This window comes from Phyllostomus hastatus, unplaced genomic scaffold (genome assembly GCF_019186645.2).
Source record: "Phyllostomus hastatus isolate PE091 unplaced genomic scaffold, TTU_PhHast_1.1 phas_contig_86, whole genome shotgun sequence".
NCBI lineage: Eukaryota > Metazoa > Chordata > Mammalia > Chiroptera > Phyllostomidae > Phyllostomus > Phyllostomus hastatus.
In genome coordinates this window covers 83,582,676-83,600,053 of record NW_025333977.1, presented here as the reverse complement: position 1 = coordinate 83,600,053, position 17,378 = coordinate 83,582,676, and the positions used below count along the sequence as shown (strand labels likewise).

Below are 17,378 nucleotides of genomic sequence, written 5' to 3'. Positions count from 1 at the left end.
TCTCTCCCCAATGCCATGATTATCAACTGCAATTGAATTTTAAAGTAGTGAGTGGAATATATGATACCGCAGGGATTTGGTGTGGATAGAGAAATAAGGCATAGGATGTTTTCCTTTTTTTTTTTATTTCAGAGACCATTGAGATGAATTCCTACTATCACCCAAAGTAATTCTAAGTACTGGCCTAAAATTTCACAATTTTTCATGCCAAAATATTTCATGCTATTTTGATGGAAAAGATAATTCCAATTTTACTGTGAGAATATTTCAGGCTTAGCCAACACTCACTTCATAAGAGGGGAGGTAATGCATACAGAATTATGTAGAAGGAGCCCAAATTTAATTCTAAGACACCATGTTCAAAGGAAACATCAATATATCTCTTCTTCTGATCTGCTGCAGCCAAACCAACAGTGGACTTGAATCCCCAGAGTTCCTTCACCAGGGGAAGCTGTAGTGGCTGAGCTTGGAGAGCAGGTGGCGCCAAAGGCCATCCTTTCAGGCCTCCCTTGAACATGGCTTCCCAGTCCAGTTCAGGCCTCCTCTGCACAACTGATAACATCTGGCAGAGATTTAGGAGATTATTTTTCTCTTTCACTTAACTATTGTTTTGTGTATTGTTTAGGTTTTTGTCTTATTTTCAGTCTTTAGTGGTTACTTCTAAGAATTAATCAGCCCTTAGTGATTAATTCTAAGAATAATTCAAACCTAAACTTGTCTGGCCGCCTTCTCTCATATGGCTGAACTATGTACAGAGAGACAATTAAGATGGACCTTGATTGCTTAGTGGACTAAAGGTTGCCCAACAACCACTGAGGCTGTGACTAATGATTATTCTGAATAAATGTAGTTCCCAGTCCAGGAAACAGACCCTAAATACCCAGGAGAAGCAACAGAAATGTGTCAATCAGACTTGAATCACGAACTGTCTGTCAGAGCATGCCCTCTAAAGCAGGTGCCAAAAAATCATCTCTCTGTCCTGCTTCAGGTCTGTAGTGTATACACCTTGCCAAAACATACTCATATTCCTCAATATGAGTATGAGGATGCTTTATTGGTTTTGCCCTTAGTCACTAATTCCCTTTGTAAGCACTGCCATGGCAAAGTCCATGGTCCCAGCATTCACCTGGATGCAGTCTCACTTACCATCCTGTCCTAGGCTGAGCACCCTGGCTTGGTTAGCTGACTCAAGATATTTAATCTTGGGACAGCTACATTTGGCCTCTTCGAGTCAAACATTAAAAGCCTTGACCCAATTCACAAACCAATCCTTTGATTCAAGGGTAATCCAAACATCTGTAGTTAATAACAATAATGATTCTGCTACCATACATTGAAAGTTTACTAGAAACTACACATGAAAGTGTGTGCACACATACATGCATATAGAATGCAGCTAACGACCAAGATATGGTATTTGTCTGTTATATGAAGAGCATGTAGCAATTCTTGAACCGTGGTTCTAGTCACCCATCTATTCCTAAGGCTACTTTATGTTTGCAGACTCTTACTTTCGTTCTATCTGTCTGTAGATAAAAGTACTTGCTGAGCCTGGCCATCTGGTGTGGGGAAATAAGATTTATCATTTGCATTTCCACAAATAAGCAGAAATTCCATAACTATGAACTAAAACATAATTAACGATGGTGCTGATTATTTCCCCCCGAAATGGCCATTAACTGAAGCACTCTTCTACTCAGTCATCTATACGTATCTACGAGCATAATTGCATACACACTCGTGATGAGTCCCCAACAGTTGCCCATTCACCCTTGCATTTTTTGAGCCTACTTATTTACTCTCAAAACCCATTGTAAAAACAGCAAGTCATATAAGTACATCAAATAGCTATCTGAGAGCACTTAATAAATAATTATTGATAGAGATGAAGATATCTTTAACAAACCCACAAGCTTCACTTCAAAGATGTAATAATTTTATTAAGGATAAAATTAAAGATTATTAATACAGTCATTTACTGGAATCCCTATATATAACATAGAATACCATGTAAAAGTAATAGTTCATTCTGAATTATGTGTACAAAAGGACCAATAATACCTGTGTATATCATATGTGCATATATGAATATGCATAGAACATACATTCTTCTCTTTGTATCTACATATAGATGTGTGCCCATACAGTAGAAAAATGTTATATATAATATGTTGGTCTAGGCTCATATATTTCCATATTGCAATGAAAGAATTTCTGCTTTCTCCAACATTCACTGCCCTTCATGTGGAATGACAAGGCGAGGCTCCCAGGTGCTGCTCACCTCAAGGTGCCTGACAGATGACCGGGCCTGCCCCAGCACTCAAAATGAGATTAAGACATGGGCAGAATTAGACTCTTTATGGAAACCTTCTGTTTCACACTATCCCTAGAGCAAAACAGACATCATTTTTGTTTAGCCGTGTATGGCCTCAATTTGTGTGTAGTCTTTTTCTGCTTTGGAAGCCTCACTGACACACCGATTCAAACAAATGTGCCATGGAGCGCACGCCACCTACAGCACACAGAAGGACTCAGTGGCCATCAGACCAGAGTCCTGGGGACCTGCCATCAGCAGAGCTTCAAGATACCAGGGGCCAAAAAAGATAGGAGTGGGGGCCAGGGAGGGAGTGGATTAGGAATGACATTGAGCTAAGACTCAGAACACCTGGATTCTAGTGCCTGGTCAGGTGCTTTATGCAGGATACCTGATCTTCTTCATGCACCTGAGTTCCTCATGAAAGGCATGAACCTGAAGGTAGCTAAATGTCTTTTTATTAATATGATCCTATAGCCTTTCAGAAAATTAAAGGTTGATTGATGGAATATTTAAAAATTTAATCTGTATTTCCATATCTTTACATATAATAAAGCTCATTTTTACACTATAACTATGCTGTTTGAAGTTTGTATATATTCATTCTTTATAATAACTAGTATTTTTAATTTTTTCAAGAAGGCATTCTAGTACCAATATTCTATTGAAATCATTTTTTTAAGGTCATGGCTGCCTTCATGTTGTTTTGTTTGTTCTGGTTATTGCTTTGAACAAACAAAAATCTCATTTGCCCAACGTTTCCCAAGAGACCCGCCGGCACCCCTTCACTGGGTAACTTCACTGTGCAGCAGCGACAGGCACAGATGCCAAAACCAGCTGCCTGGGTGAAAACCCGGCTTGCTGGCTGTGTGAACTTGGAAAGTGATTCTCCCTCTCTCTGCTGTTGTTTCACTGTGAGACAGGGCGCATAGTAGCACCTGCCTCAGAGCGTGGTTGTGTGCTCATGTTTGTAAAGCATTTATAACAGTACCTTGTAGTAAGAGCTATGTAATTGTTTACTGGTTTTGTTTGGTTGCTCTTGCTATTATTATTTACAAAAATACATAGAATAGGAAAATATTCTTGAATTCAAAACTTTCCATGTTCTTTTACCTCTGATCTGCTATGCCTGTTGACAATTTTGGCAGCGTTCACATACCAGAGGATGTTTCCATCATACTTGCAAACCATCGTAAGTTTACTTTTTTTAAAGATTTTATTTATTTTTAGACTGAGGGGAAGGGAGGGAGAAAGAAAGGGAGAGAAACATCGATGTGTTGTTGCCTCTCACACACCCGCAACTGGGAACCCAGCCCACAACCCAGGCATATGCCCTGGCTGGGAATCAAACCAGCAACTCTTTGGTTCACAGGTGGGTGCTCAGTCCACTGAGCCACACCAGCCAGGGCAGTAAGTTTAAATGCACATGTACACACACTCACATACACACTCATTCACATGCCTTCATCTGCATAAGTGCCCTCAAAACTTCAAAGTGACCCATAATTACAGTCACATTGATCTCTCTTTTGAATGTCATCATCTAAGCATACAGCCTTAAATCCCAAAGTCTTGAGTGTGAAAAATACTAATATTTCCTTCTTATAATGGATCTATACAAACAAAACTGTAAAAAAAAGGAAGAGTGGACAAGCAAAGCACAGAAGACAAGCTCTTCAGACCTACATTTGCTTCCCTAGTCCTCCTCTTTCTGTCAACACACAGATCACGTCTCCACTTTTCCTCTCCAATCCAATCTCCCTCTTGATCTATAGTCACACAGTTCCCCCAAATCATGTCCACATGGGGAAAACTAGGGTGGCTATGGGCAAAACACACAGGCTGCCATTCCAAGAAAAATTCTGGGCAAGTTCAAGTCTCAGTTCTGCTTCTGCTTTGGACCTGCCTCTTAAACACTCTACATGTGTTTGTTGTTTCCTGTTGTTGTGGTTGTCTTTGCTTTTGATTTTAATTTTATTTATTTTTATAGATTTTATTTATTTACTTTTAGAGAGCGGGGAAGGGAAGGAGAAAGAGAGGGAGAGAAATATTGATGTGTGGTTGCCTCTCACACATCCCCTACTGGGGACCTGGCCCAACCCAGGCATGTGCCCTGACTGGGAATTGAACTGGTGACCCTTTGGTTCATAGGCCCATGCTCAGTCCACCGAGCCACACCAGCCAGGGCTGCTTTTGATTTTTAAAGTGTCAAATAAAGAGTTTAGACCACATGTTCCCCTGTTTCTTCTTAAAACCCTACAATGAATTGACTTATTTTCCACCTTGCAGCTAAAGTGTCACCAGTCAGTATTACTTTGAAACAGCTCCCCTCCCTATAACCAATAAATAATTACTGCTTCCCTCCCGAGGAACAAGAGAATCACAGATTGGTTCCATGTTTTATTGATGAAGATACTGTGATAAATTGGCTGGAGGAACTCGCATCTGGCTGTGGAAAGACCCTCACCAACGCCTGGCATATTAATGAGTGCTGGCATCGGGTGCCGTGCAAGCGGAGTGTGCAAGAGGTGGCTGGTGAGGAGGAACCCATGGTACTATCAGAGGCATCAGTGATAGCCAGTTTAGGGCTTTCTCTGATGGAGCATTTTATATTTAGAGGTGTTTCAGCCAATGATACTCCTTAAGATGTTTGTAGCTTAAGAAGGATTCAGGAAAAATTGTGAGCTCTTGCTGGGCTGTACATAGTGCACTGACTGGTAAGCGCCGGTACCTGGCCTGGTCTTTACTCTGCTACAGGCAGCAGTCTGCTGTAACATAGAGTGGGCTGGATGTAACTGTCCTCTTTTCTCTCTCTCTCTTTTGCACTGCAGGACCTGGGTCGGTGAGAGGAATAAATGGATCCATCAGTCTGGCCGTACCACTGTGGCTGCTGGCAGCATCTCTGCTCTGCCTTCTCAGCAAATGTTAATAGAATAAAAATTTTAAAATAATTTTAAAAAACACAAAAATGCGTCACACAGGATACAGAGAGAGAGACAGAGAGAGAGATGGGGGGAGACTGTTTATTTCACAACTTTGTGTGTTTATAAATAAAGGGGGAAATAAGAAAAGGAAGAAGAAAATACAACATTTAAAACAATTTCAAAGTCCATCAGTAAATATTTGAGTGTATTTCAGGGTGGGAAAGTTCTGCCATGATATGTGTATATCTAAGCAAATGTATGCTCTGTGAAGACTACGTCTTACTAAGGACATCCAGATGTTGTAAAAATAAGACAAGTGAAGAAGTACCCGATGGACATTAACCCCCCATACACACTCTATCCTTCCTCCATCTTTTTTCATGCCTGAGGGGAAAAAAAGGTCTTGCTTTTGGTGTGTATATTTCCCTCATCTTTTCATTGTTTTTCGTTTGAGCTGACTCGTAACCATTTCAGACTATCAATGAAATCCAAGGCTTTTCTGCCTACACTCTCCCCAACTCTTAAGGTCATCTCCCCCCCCCCTTCAGTGTGTTCTCTCTCTACACACCCACCCCAGATACCCCCTTCCAGTCCCCACCTGCCGCGCCACCCCCCACCCCAACTCCGCCACCCTGAGCACTAGTCATGCCGCAAATGCTAGGAAGTGCCGTTTTAATTTCCCCGCTGCGCGTGCGTGCTCACGTCTTTCGCTCTCACGTGGGTGTACATGTGTGTGAGCGTGTGTGTCCCTCTAAAGCATGCCAAGGGAATGGTCCATGTGTACATAGACTTTGTGCTGTAGATACTGTCCTGCATTGTAATTGTGAGGCGCAGCTGTGACAAGTCACTGGGGGACGTGGGGCAGAGGTGAGGAGCGGAGGCCTGTCCCGTCCATGGCTGTCACGTGACATGAGTGCATATTCGAACCCAGCTGTGCCCCCTCTAAGGGCGGAACCTCATATTTCTCCTAGTCCAATCATCAGAACCCAGTCAAGAGTCACTCAGAATATCACTGTAAATGAAAGTGCCTACTATTGATGGGGTGAGCAAACAGTAGAGAAATCAGTGACGTGGATGAGGCGACTTAGGAGAGAAGGTTTCTGATTTCACTCTTGTTCCATGAGTCTGAGGGATTCATAGATTTGCTGGCTCACTGCAGGCTGGGTCCTGTTCTGCTGCAGGGGTGAGTAGCATGTGCTGAGTAAATCCCCAGATGCAGGAAGGTCTCCCAGTGTTAACTCCCAATGAAAGGATAAGGAGCCACGTGGAAATATAAGCAGCCCTGTTTTGCCCCCTCCCTCATCTTCAAATACCACTGCATTTGCCCCATGGATTCCCCTGAGCAGAGATTATTTCCTATTTCAAATAAAATGCAATGAGAGTGAGCAGAGCAGGAGAAGTGGATAGATGCTCAGATCCTTACTCGTGTTGTAGAGATAGTGGACAGACCTCTAATAAAAAGCACTGACCATGATGACAAGGAATACACTCCTGTGCTCCTCTGCAGATTTTTGTCCTGGTGTTCTAGGCTGGTACATTATTTGGTTGTCCACATTATCTCCCGTCTGTTCCACTGATAGTGTTTGCAGTACCATTGTCCATAGTCGTCCGTCATCATTCTAGGCCATGCCACTAGACATGGAGTTATATTCCAATTTCCCTGATAACTTTTGGTTTCTAGTCTCCTGAAAAAGATACAGTGGGGGGGTATGCTGTTTAAGTCTACATCAAAAAGTATCATCTTGCCATCAACACTGAAATGTGAGTTAGTGAGTCTTAACCAAAAGAGCTGGGAAACATGTAATAATTTATACAGAAGTTGTATGCCTACCACAAAGCTTGGCATCATCACAACAACAGAAGGATTTTCTCAGGAAAGACCCTGCAAAGAGAGCTGGCTCTGTGTGCTTAGATAGCTTTGTCATAAAACCAGCACTATAGGAGACATTGGAAGTGACTCAGTTTACCAAAAGACAGACAATAATTATCAAGGTCATAATTGGAAGTGTTTTAGCAGAGCCAAATATTGTACTTCACCAAGTTTGGAAACCTAAAAAATAGCTGGCATGTGCTATAAAACAGGAAATTTCATAACTGCAAATAAAAACAAGAAGGAGAGGAAGAAAGGAAAGCAGGGAGGGAAGGCAGGAAGAAGGAAGAAGGAAGGAAGGAAAATTTCTCTTGACAGGTTTTAATTCAAGGCTCTTTGCAATGAATCTGACCATAATCTCCTTGATAAGCAGCATTTAATGTCTTCTAAGAGATTCTATTGTTTTTTTAGAAGCTTATCACCAGTTTTCTTTTATGATTTTGTAGTTTAGACATAAAATGGAAGAACAAATTGAGCTTGGGGATCATTAAGAGCATTTATGGCAAACCCTGCAGTAGATAGGAAGTTACTAAAACACGGAATGTTGGTCATATTCCTATTCAGTGTCAACTTACTGACAATCAGATTTCTCTAATAATTTGGTCTTCTTAGTGCAGGATTAAAAGTTTGACATCCTTGATGATAAATGTTCCCCATATATATGAAGAGCTAGCCACATCCTTAAGTAGAAGCTTTAGAAGAACACATGCTAATTTAAAGATATATAAGGAAAGTAAAAGGAGTTAATTCAGTTTAGTATCAGTTTCAGGAACAGATCTTGGGGGCATGTCACAGATTTTAATCATACACCTAGATTTCTTATTGTCCTTACCCTGTCATAAGGACAAGGTCTTGATTTTATGGAAGGAAACTCTCCATTGAAAGGAATGTCTTTGCCTTGTCAGTACCATTTGTTCCCTGAGTTTTAATATAATGGACCATATATTAAACATAATCAAACATTTATTGAATAGTGTGGTTTTTGCATGTATCTCTGGCAGGCTCTGGGAATTTTAAAGTCATCCTGGCTCCTGTTTCAGAGCAAACATCAACCCCAGTAATCTTACAGGTTTGAGAATGTCTCTAAGCAATGTGAAGAATGGAGAAAGGTCAGAAAAAAGGTAGAAGCTGCAGAGCTGTCACCAAGAAATTGAGTCTGAACATGGGACTTCTTGGAATTTAGTTCACTAGTCCATCGTATTGCTATAAATCCCCTCAAGAATCTTGTCCACTGGTAATCCAAGCTTAAACTCAACTGAAAAGAACCCAGAGGTTAGAAGCAATCCACTGAGAAGAATAAGTGAAGTGCATCAGTTAATCTGTATAGCTAATATGTTTAGTGTTCTTTGTATGCAAAAGAAACATCATTATAAAACGTAATCCTTAGACTCAATTTCCAGTTAAAAAAGAAGAAATAACCTTGACCCAGGGCACTTTCTGAACTATGAGAACTAATCTTAAGTTTTACAACTGCAGGATTATATATTATGCATAATTGTTCATCAGAAGCTATTTGTCTTACTTTTTTTGAGACATAATATCCTTCTGCCCCAAAAGAACTGAGGTTTATGGGAAAGTCATTGAGTTTTCTAATGGAAAGAACAGTCCCATTGACCTTCACCTTCTCTCCCAAGTTCAGGCAGACTTCTCCCTTGTTATGGGCATTTTTTAACTACATATTTAGACAACTGGGGTTATTCATAGAGACCTTGTAAAAGTACTCGTGATTTTCATGTTCTTGGGGGACAGAAACAAAAGTCTGTTTCTCCTCCAAAAATGGACTTACCTCCTTTGCACACAAAAACTAGACTCCTCAGCGTGAAAGTGTATCTGAGTTATCACCTACCAAGTTGTTAGCTTCTCAACTGCTCCAGAGTCACAGTTTCCATCCCCTGGTTCATTGTGGTTTGACTGTTTCTATTGGCTCCTCTCCCACTTCTCATTTTGGTTTTCATAGGCCTTGAATTATTTGTGGAAAAATAATATATGTGTGTATGTATTATTTTTTATCTTTACAGATGCTATATTTACAATATTATGTGTATTAGAAGACAAATCTAGAATAATTGTTTAAACCTAAAAGGAAGAAGAGTACTGAATTTGCTTTAAAAAAAGGAGCTATGCTTCATTTAAGAAGTCATGGAGCCCCATTTTTCCTATTTTGTTATTATTTATTTAAAAGGAATTTGTTTATGGACCATATTCCATGAGATTATTTTTTGCTTTGCCTTCAAAGCCTTTTAGCTTAAATTTAGTCTTGGTTCTTAATTACTATAATTTTTATAGAAATATAAATGTAATGCAATATCTGACCTATAAAAACTATTATTTTGAGACAAAAGTTAAATATACCACAAAATAATGAGATAAGACCCTGAGTTAAGAAATTCAAATCAATTTAGAAAGCCTTCTTTCTTAAGTTTTTAAAATATTTCTCCTACAAAAACTGTATTTGCCCCAGTGATGTGAATTTTGCACTGTGGTTGGCGTAGATCTGTAAACATCTCCCTAAATGCAAAATGGAGTTTACATTTATGTGCGTACTAGTGGAAGAAAAGTAAACTATTCTCATTTGCATGTAGCTTTGTTGTCAAATGTGGCCAACTGAAATTCAGGAAGGAATTCTTCACCCAGCAAGGGCCATTACTTGCCTCCTGGCCAGGAAGCTGGTGTTCACATTAGGACTAGGGTTAATATTATACTAGTGCAAATGTTTATGGATATTATGAAAAACTTATTTTAAAATCTTGATTTCCTTTCAGCGTATTTACATTCTGTGTGCTGATTAATAAATTAGGCACCAATCATGTGTAAATCAATGTAAATCACTAGTTTATGTACATAATATAAACTATGTAAACTTCAGTGTTCAGGCAGGGCCCAAGTGCAGTTAAACCTGTGAATCTTAAAGGAAAAATAGATTAAGATAAATAAAAGCCAAAGCTTTTCACAGTCAGAATGGGAAGAAGTATGACTAATGGCCCAAACGCAAGGTTGCCCCAGAAAAAGGAAGCAGACCCACAGGAAGTGTTAGAGGTTCCTAACCTGCTCAAGGCAGAGGAAGTCACCTCTTTGTCCCTTCAGGACCTAAGTAGAGTTTCTCCCAGCTGTTCCCACAGTAGCCTCACCTGGCCCCCAAAGCAAAGGAAATGACATGACGTTGTAGGGAGGAAGGAATTTTAAAGGTTTGTGTGTCTGGTGCATCAACTCCCAAATGTCTTCTTGTTGCTTTTTACTCACCATCTAAGATGTCTTATTGAAATAGCTCCAAGGAAGTCAACTACACTTTGATGAACAAAATATTGCTCAGTTTTTGTTTTCCATCTACCAAAGACACTGGGAAATCTTTGTCATCTTAATCATAAAATAATGTGGGATATAAGAAATATGGTATATCTTTGAGAAATATCCTGCTAAAGCCCCCACAAAATAACTACTTTTACTTAACCCAGTATACCTGTATGTCTACATATCTGTTCTGAATATTGCAAATGAGAACAAAATCATTTCAATTGGGAGTATGTCTCTCAGACACTTTCTCTTGGAGTCTTTTTGAAATGTCTGATGGGTTTAACAGACATATATAATTTTTCTAGAATCTAAACAACTGATACCTAAAGAGTCATCAAAGAGATGACTACATGAATTTTCTGAAAAGACTGTATTAGAAAGAAATTTAGGTCAAATTAATAATCCATTTAAAATGCACTCCCCTACTCAAGATAAATGACAACTTTAAAGTAGGGTGAAAGTGTACTGAATTGGAGGTCAGGACAATTTGGTTTTAGCCCTGGGTCGGCCACAAACAAGCCGTGTGACCTTAAGCATGTCATTTAAACTTCCTGACTCTTGGTTTTCTCATGCTGAAAGTGAGGAATGTGAGTGACATCTCTAAAACCTCTGGCAAATCTCAACTCTCTGATTCCAAACAAGAATCTAATACCATGTAGTGCTGTGCCCAGCTAATCATTCCAAGCAGTGTTTGTCATCTCTAGTTTGGTCTCTGGACTATCCATACTTTTCAGAACCATCATTCCATCATCTCCATTTCAAAAGCCAAAACTTCCTTGAATGTAGGATCCCTAGACCGGTTCTACAATTTTCTTCTGATCAAAACTTCTTAGCAATGTTGAGGAGGGACGTGTTCAGACTAAACTGAAGGCAGTGAAGTAGCTAGAGTTGTTTATTGATAATAAAATCTAACTGTTGAGCTATATTCTAATAAGCTTTCACAGGAAGAAAAATAACCAGATTGGGTATTATGCATGTAACAAGTGAGGAAGTTGTGCATATGAAAGGAAATATCAGTTTTCGCTCATCCTGGGCCAAGTGTCTCACTTCAGTAAACGTATGTCCTTGAAAACACATTGCTTGTGCTGGTGACAGTAAGCATGTAGTCCCAGGCAAGTTCAAAAGGCAGTTCCCTGAGAAAAAGGCAAGATTATGTATCATTTTGGAAGGAATTTCTTATGGCATAAGTTTCTCTAAACTTGACTTACAGTCTATGAAGTCAAGTAAGTGCACAGAGAGGGAAAAAAACATGTCAATACCATGTAGAGAATAAAAGTTGAAAATAGGACAAAAATAAACACATTTTAGGAGATCACAGATCTAAATATAGTAAGAGTTACTGTGAAGGCCAAAAACCAAATGTGAAAGTTCAGTTCTCTGAGAAGAGGGTAAGCAGGAAGGCTGGTTTCTCAGTGGTTAATTAGGAATTACTTTCTTGTGCCATGTTCTGGACAGATTAAGTACAGACGCACTTGTCTTGCCCCATCCCAGTATAGCCCCACACTGCCCTAGAGGCTCAATTTAGCATCTGTCCAATGGTAGTTTTCCATGCATTGCCTAAGAGAACAGAAAGAATCAGAGTCTCCTGTGCACCAGAGCAGGGATTACACATAACTTCCCAGCATTACTATCACTTTATGTATATAAGGAAATGCAATGTACTTAGAATACTTACAAAGCTCCCCTAAGTGGGAGAATGACCTGCCCACCGGACAACACCCCATTTCCATAGATATTTCAGAGGTGCCACATTTTGAGTGGTGCTCCTGGATCTGCTCCTTCAGCTATGTTCTTCTCTGCACAAGCCCTCTTTATGCAAAGCCAGGCACAGAGTTAAAATCTGCTTCTTGCAAATGAAAACACCTGAACTACTAGCTTCATGGCACGCGGCAGTAATTCTAAGCTATTTGGAACCTTTTTGAACCCACTTCCCTAAGTCTTTGCTCTTCACCAGACAATATAAATGGTTCATCCTGGTGAGTTATGGCCCAAGTTCTGCAACCTAAATATTTACTGGGAGTGGGAGAAGGTTAAAGGGAGGAAATTACAGGGGGAAAGAAGCATGGGAGAAAACCTCCAACTCCCTCCCGCTGTCCCCAGTGCTTCACCCCTTCCTTCTCACTGCTGTACTGAATGGTGTATAAATCCTGCTCTTGGTTAGAATTCTCCTTATTAACAGTGTTATATACATATAAATATATATAAATATATAAATATATTCCTTTTTTCAGCCCTGTAGACATCAACAGAATTTTCCTTGATATAAACACATGGCCATTTTTTGTCGGGGGGGGGGGCTTTGTTGATTTTGATTGTTCAAGGTTTTTAATTTTTGTTTATTGGGTAATTTTTTTCCTCCTGGATACTAGCTCTGTGAAGAAACAAAAAAGCGCAGTGTGTGTAAAAAAATTAAAATTAAAAAAAGCTTTTTTCCTTTTCTTTTTCAGTGTATTTAAATTCTGTTTCTCTCTTCTGTTACTTTACACGTATGAATGCTCTGCTCTTCTGTGATCTTAAAACAAAATGAAATAAATGTGAAAAGGAGATGTGTCTTCATTGACCTGAGTCAGTGTTCTTGTGGTTGAATGCACTGCTTCTTGGAAGTGTTCATGAATTAGATAGGGAATGAAGCCAATGATAATGAAAATCATGTGAGCAAAGAGTGGACAAAATACTGAAGAATTGCTTGAAGTCTCTATCAATGTCTCTTTCCTCTCACAGAATGCAATGTGGTATTTACAATAACTGTCTTCATCTAAGCAAAGAGATAGCTGAAAGTTTCTCTTTTTCTTCCTTAAAGGAGCATACAAAATAAGCTCAAATTACCTTTGGGAAGCTCCAGATAAAGCATGAAGAAGTTCTTGACTGTGAGACTGGAGTAAGACCCTAAGACATATCAAAAAACATTAGGAAGTACACCCTTTTTAAGCCTCCATTACAGTTTATCTTTAAGGGTTAGTTTTCATAGGATCCTACCTGATAGAATTAGAAGGAACTAAGTTACCTTAGTAACTTAGGAACTAACTTTAGGAAATAAAGCCACCTATTTTCTTCCACTTATGAAAAAAAGCAGTTTGTTTTCCATTCTTGCTGAGAGCTATTTACCTTCACCAAATGTTTCCAGAATCTCCATAGAATCCCTATAGTTTTGGGGACAGGTAGGAGATGGCAAGAGAAAATGAGAAATAAGCAATCCAGAATTCAAAGGGGTGAGTTGACCAACCGTATATCAGAAGTGATTAGGAAGGTCTGAAGTCTGACACTTAGGAACCAAAATGGATCAGAAAAACCAAGAGAACTGATCTCAAATCTCAGTGGGTGGCTGTAGGGAAATGAGCACTCATGATCAGCCTTGATAATCAACAAAGTCTCTCAGAAGCAAAACCTCTGGTTTCCTCCGATTCAAAGAACCCATTCTCCCCAAATTTGAACTTTGTATGAAACTCTGAAAATGCTCTTCTTCAATGAGTTTGCCAAACTCAAGGTTAAAGACACAGCACTCAAATAAGATAGACCTCACATCAGACACCAGCCACAAATTTGGGGTCCTCAAGCCATCCTCATTTCTAACCAGCTGGCAAAACTATCCTCTCTGATTTAATGATCTTTTGAATGACTCACAGAATTCAGAAAGCTGTTATACTTATGATTACAATTTTATTATAGCAAAAGGATGCAAATCAGAATAAGCCAAAGGGAGAGATACACAGGGAAAAGCCTGAGAGAGTCCCAGATGTGAAGTTCCCACCATCTTCTCCCTGAGAATCAGCACACATTGCCCTCCCAGAATTCTGACGTGAGACAGTACACAGAACGTTTCCCATGCTTTGGTGCCCAGAGTTTATGTTGGACTTTCATTACTTAGGCACAATTGATTGAATCATTGGTTACACAGTTGAAATCAATCTTCAGTCTCCCTCCTCTGCCAGGAGTTCAAGCTCATATCGCTATCACATGACTCAAAGCTCCAATACTTTAACCACATGGTTGGTCTTTTTGACACAGCTGATCCCATCCTGAGTTCTCTCCTTAGGGGTCGACCATGAGTCACATCTTTAGCATCAACTATTAAGTGTGGCTCAAAGAAGAACCAACATGATTAACAAAGAAACTCCTACTAACAGTGCTCCTCAATTTATGAGGGGTGTTATCTCTAGATAAACCCATTTCATCAGAAATTGAAAATATCGTTGCACTTAATACACTTAACCTACCAAACATCATAGCTTAGCCTAACCTACAGTAAACATGCTCATAACATTTACATTGGACTATAGTTGGGCACTTATCTTGCATTTCATCTCAAGAGTAATTGCCTTCCTCTTCTCACCAGAAGCAGGAGATACAGGTTGGTGTTTTATACATGTGATGGGATGGGGAAACACAAAACACAATATCCAAAACTGCTGGCAACACAGTTCACTGTAGAGTATTGGTTGTTTACCCCCATGATCCCATGGCTGTCTGAGAGCTCCAACTCACCACAACTGCCTAGCATCTTGAGAGAGTATTGTCCTACACATTTCTAGCCCGGGAAAAGATCCAAATTCCAAGTACAGTTTCTACTGAATGCATATCACTTTCACAAAAGTATAAGTTGAACTATTGTAAGTAGGGGACTGGCTGGGCTTGGGAAATTTCAAGGACCTAGAGGTTACTTCCCAGGAACCAGGGACAAAGGCTAGCCACAGTCTTTATTACGTATCTGTTGTTGCCAATCTTGTAAAAAAACACTTGGCGTCTCTAATAGCATTGTCCCTTTCTGGCTTGAGATTGATTTCCTTTAAGCCACAGAAACTCCAAAGTTTGAAAGTTAACACCACATCAAAACTTTGCCATCACCAGTGCTTCAGAAGAAATCCCTCCTGGTATAGGCCATTTTTTAATGCCCATCTACCTAAATATATGTTCAAAACAGCATGTAAGAGCTGGGAAGAAGGTGAGTGTTCTTACTTCTGAAGGAAAGTGGCATGATTTTTCACCCTTGTGATCCTTATGAACATGCTTCCCAGGCCTGGCCGACCCCTCCCAGCTTAGCTCTTCCCCAGCCTAGACAAGCTTCACTGCCCTGAACAGATTTAGTCAGGCCTGGAGAGCCCTTCCCAGAAAGAAATGAGTCAAGAAGAGGCCTGGGCTATCCCCATTAAATACATATGGGCTCTCCCAAAACACAGATATTCCCTACCCTACCCTCCCTCACCTTGCAGCCACGAGCTAAGACATGGAGACTCTGTCTCAGGGCCTGACTAGTGATAAAATGTGGAAAGATATAGAGCTCTTCCTGTGCATCTGTTAATTTTTTGTTTTACGAACTCTGTCTTCCAGTGAGAAATCCTAAATGAAGTTTCTTTTTTTAATATGAAATACGGTGCATTATGGAAATAAAATGTTACACAATTGATTGTACAAGAAGTTGGGCAAGAAAAAGTCTTCAAAGGTAGCTGGGAGAGCAGAGAAAGTTCTGACCCCACTCTTATGAAGAACTGTTTCTTGAGATGGACAAGTAGGAGCTTGCAAGAGAATCTGGGATGTGAAGCACGTCCAACTAGAGCAGAGTGGAGTGGGAAAGCAGGTGGAGAAGTCAACAGGAAGCTCTTGCCTTTGCTTTGTTAGTCACCTGAGGTTGCTATAGGTCAGAAGAGCAGATGTTGGAAGGAGAAATGGACACAGATCAAGGCAAGAGAAAACAAGACAGAATCCACTGTGGCTGTCTGTCATGGCATCTAACCATGATGATCTTCAGACAGCGCCTGTTGCTTCACTTCCAGCTTTATAACCTTCAGTAAATTCCATTTTTGGCCAACTTTAACTGGGACTCACATAAGGAAAGGGATTCTGGAAAACATGGTTCCAGCTTTGTCCATTGGTCACAGTACAAAACTACCACAGACATTAACCTCCTCTTACAAACTATATACTTTATATATTTCTTTTTTATCTGTATGTACATGCACACATACATACATGCAAATGATCCTAAACTCTGTGAGCATAGGGATCTTTATCTGTCCTATACACCTCAGTGTCTACGATAGTGTTTGACATATACTAAATACACGGTGAGACAAAAGTAGATTTAAACTTGTTCATATGGAAAAAATACAATAAATAATAATATAAGAATAAAATCTATGTTAAATGATAATGCATAATAAACTGTTTTGTGTAATCACAACTGTATTCAATGAATAATCATTGGTTGAAGTTTTTTATTACCTGGGTATGTGCCCCATTTGGTGGTTCTTTTAGGTCTTTCAATTAGCTATGTCTTAGTCCTCTGTAAATGATTAAATGATGGGCTTCAACACATGATACTTTCCACAAGTAAGGAGATTGTTGGAAACATGGGCCTGTAAGATCTTGGGGAATTTCTAATGCTAAAATATAAGGCCACCAGACAGTCTACGGGTAGACATATTTTGGGGTAGGACTTATGTCTTTAAGGGTTAGCCATATAAGATGAGGAAGTGTGACCTACTTAGACTACAGCGATTAAGGTCTTATAAGACATTGAACAAAATAAATTCCCAAGACCTTAATATTTGATGCTGAAAATGTGCATCTCCATAGCTTAATCCTGGGTTTCCCATGGATAAAGCTGACACACTAGGTCCATCTACATTAGTACTTTTTTTCTTTTATACTCTGAACTACCTATAAACTTCCCTGAGCTTACAGACAGAAATAAGGTCACTGCTGGTATTATACTGAGCTTCTCCCTGGACCCTCCTTTCTCCCAGGGTGAGGGCAGCTTCTCAGGCCAGATTGGGATTCCCCTCTCCACTCTCCAGTGATCTGGCCTGGCTCACCTTGTTACAATCTCCCCTTTAGCACTCCTGGAGTTTGTAATCTTACAAAGACAATGGGCAAAGGTCTTGCTCTTCTGAAGGTACTTCCTGCTTGCCAAGAGCACAATCCTACCTGTCCCCTGGTTCAGGGATTTCTATAAAAAAAAGGTGGGGGGGGGGATCTGGAGTGG

The 17,378-nt window shown here is 39.9% G+C and overlaps 1 protein-coding gene across 2 annotated transcripts in view; it reads left to right on the top strand.

The window, feature by feature from the left end:
• Positions 1 to 12,938, top strand: part of LOC123827056 (limbic system associated membrane protein) — a 633,910-nt gene extending 620,972 nt beyond the window's left edge. For both annotated transcript variants that reach the window (XM_045851349.1, XM_045851347.1), the window contains one exon: positions 5,146 to 12,938. In XM_045851349.1, coding sequence (XP_045707305.1) covers positions 5,146 to 5,243 — 98 coding nt within the window. In that variant the 3' untranslated portion in view covers positions 5,244 to 12,938. The remainder of the gene's footprint in view (positions 1 to 5,145) is intronic.
• The last annotated feature ends 4,440 nt before the right edge of the window (positions 12,939 to 17,378 follow it).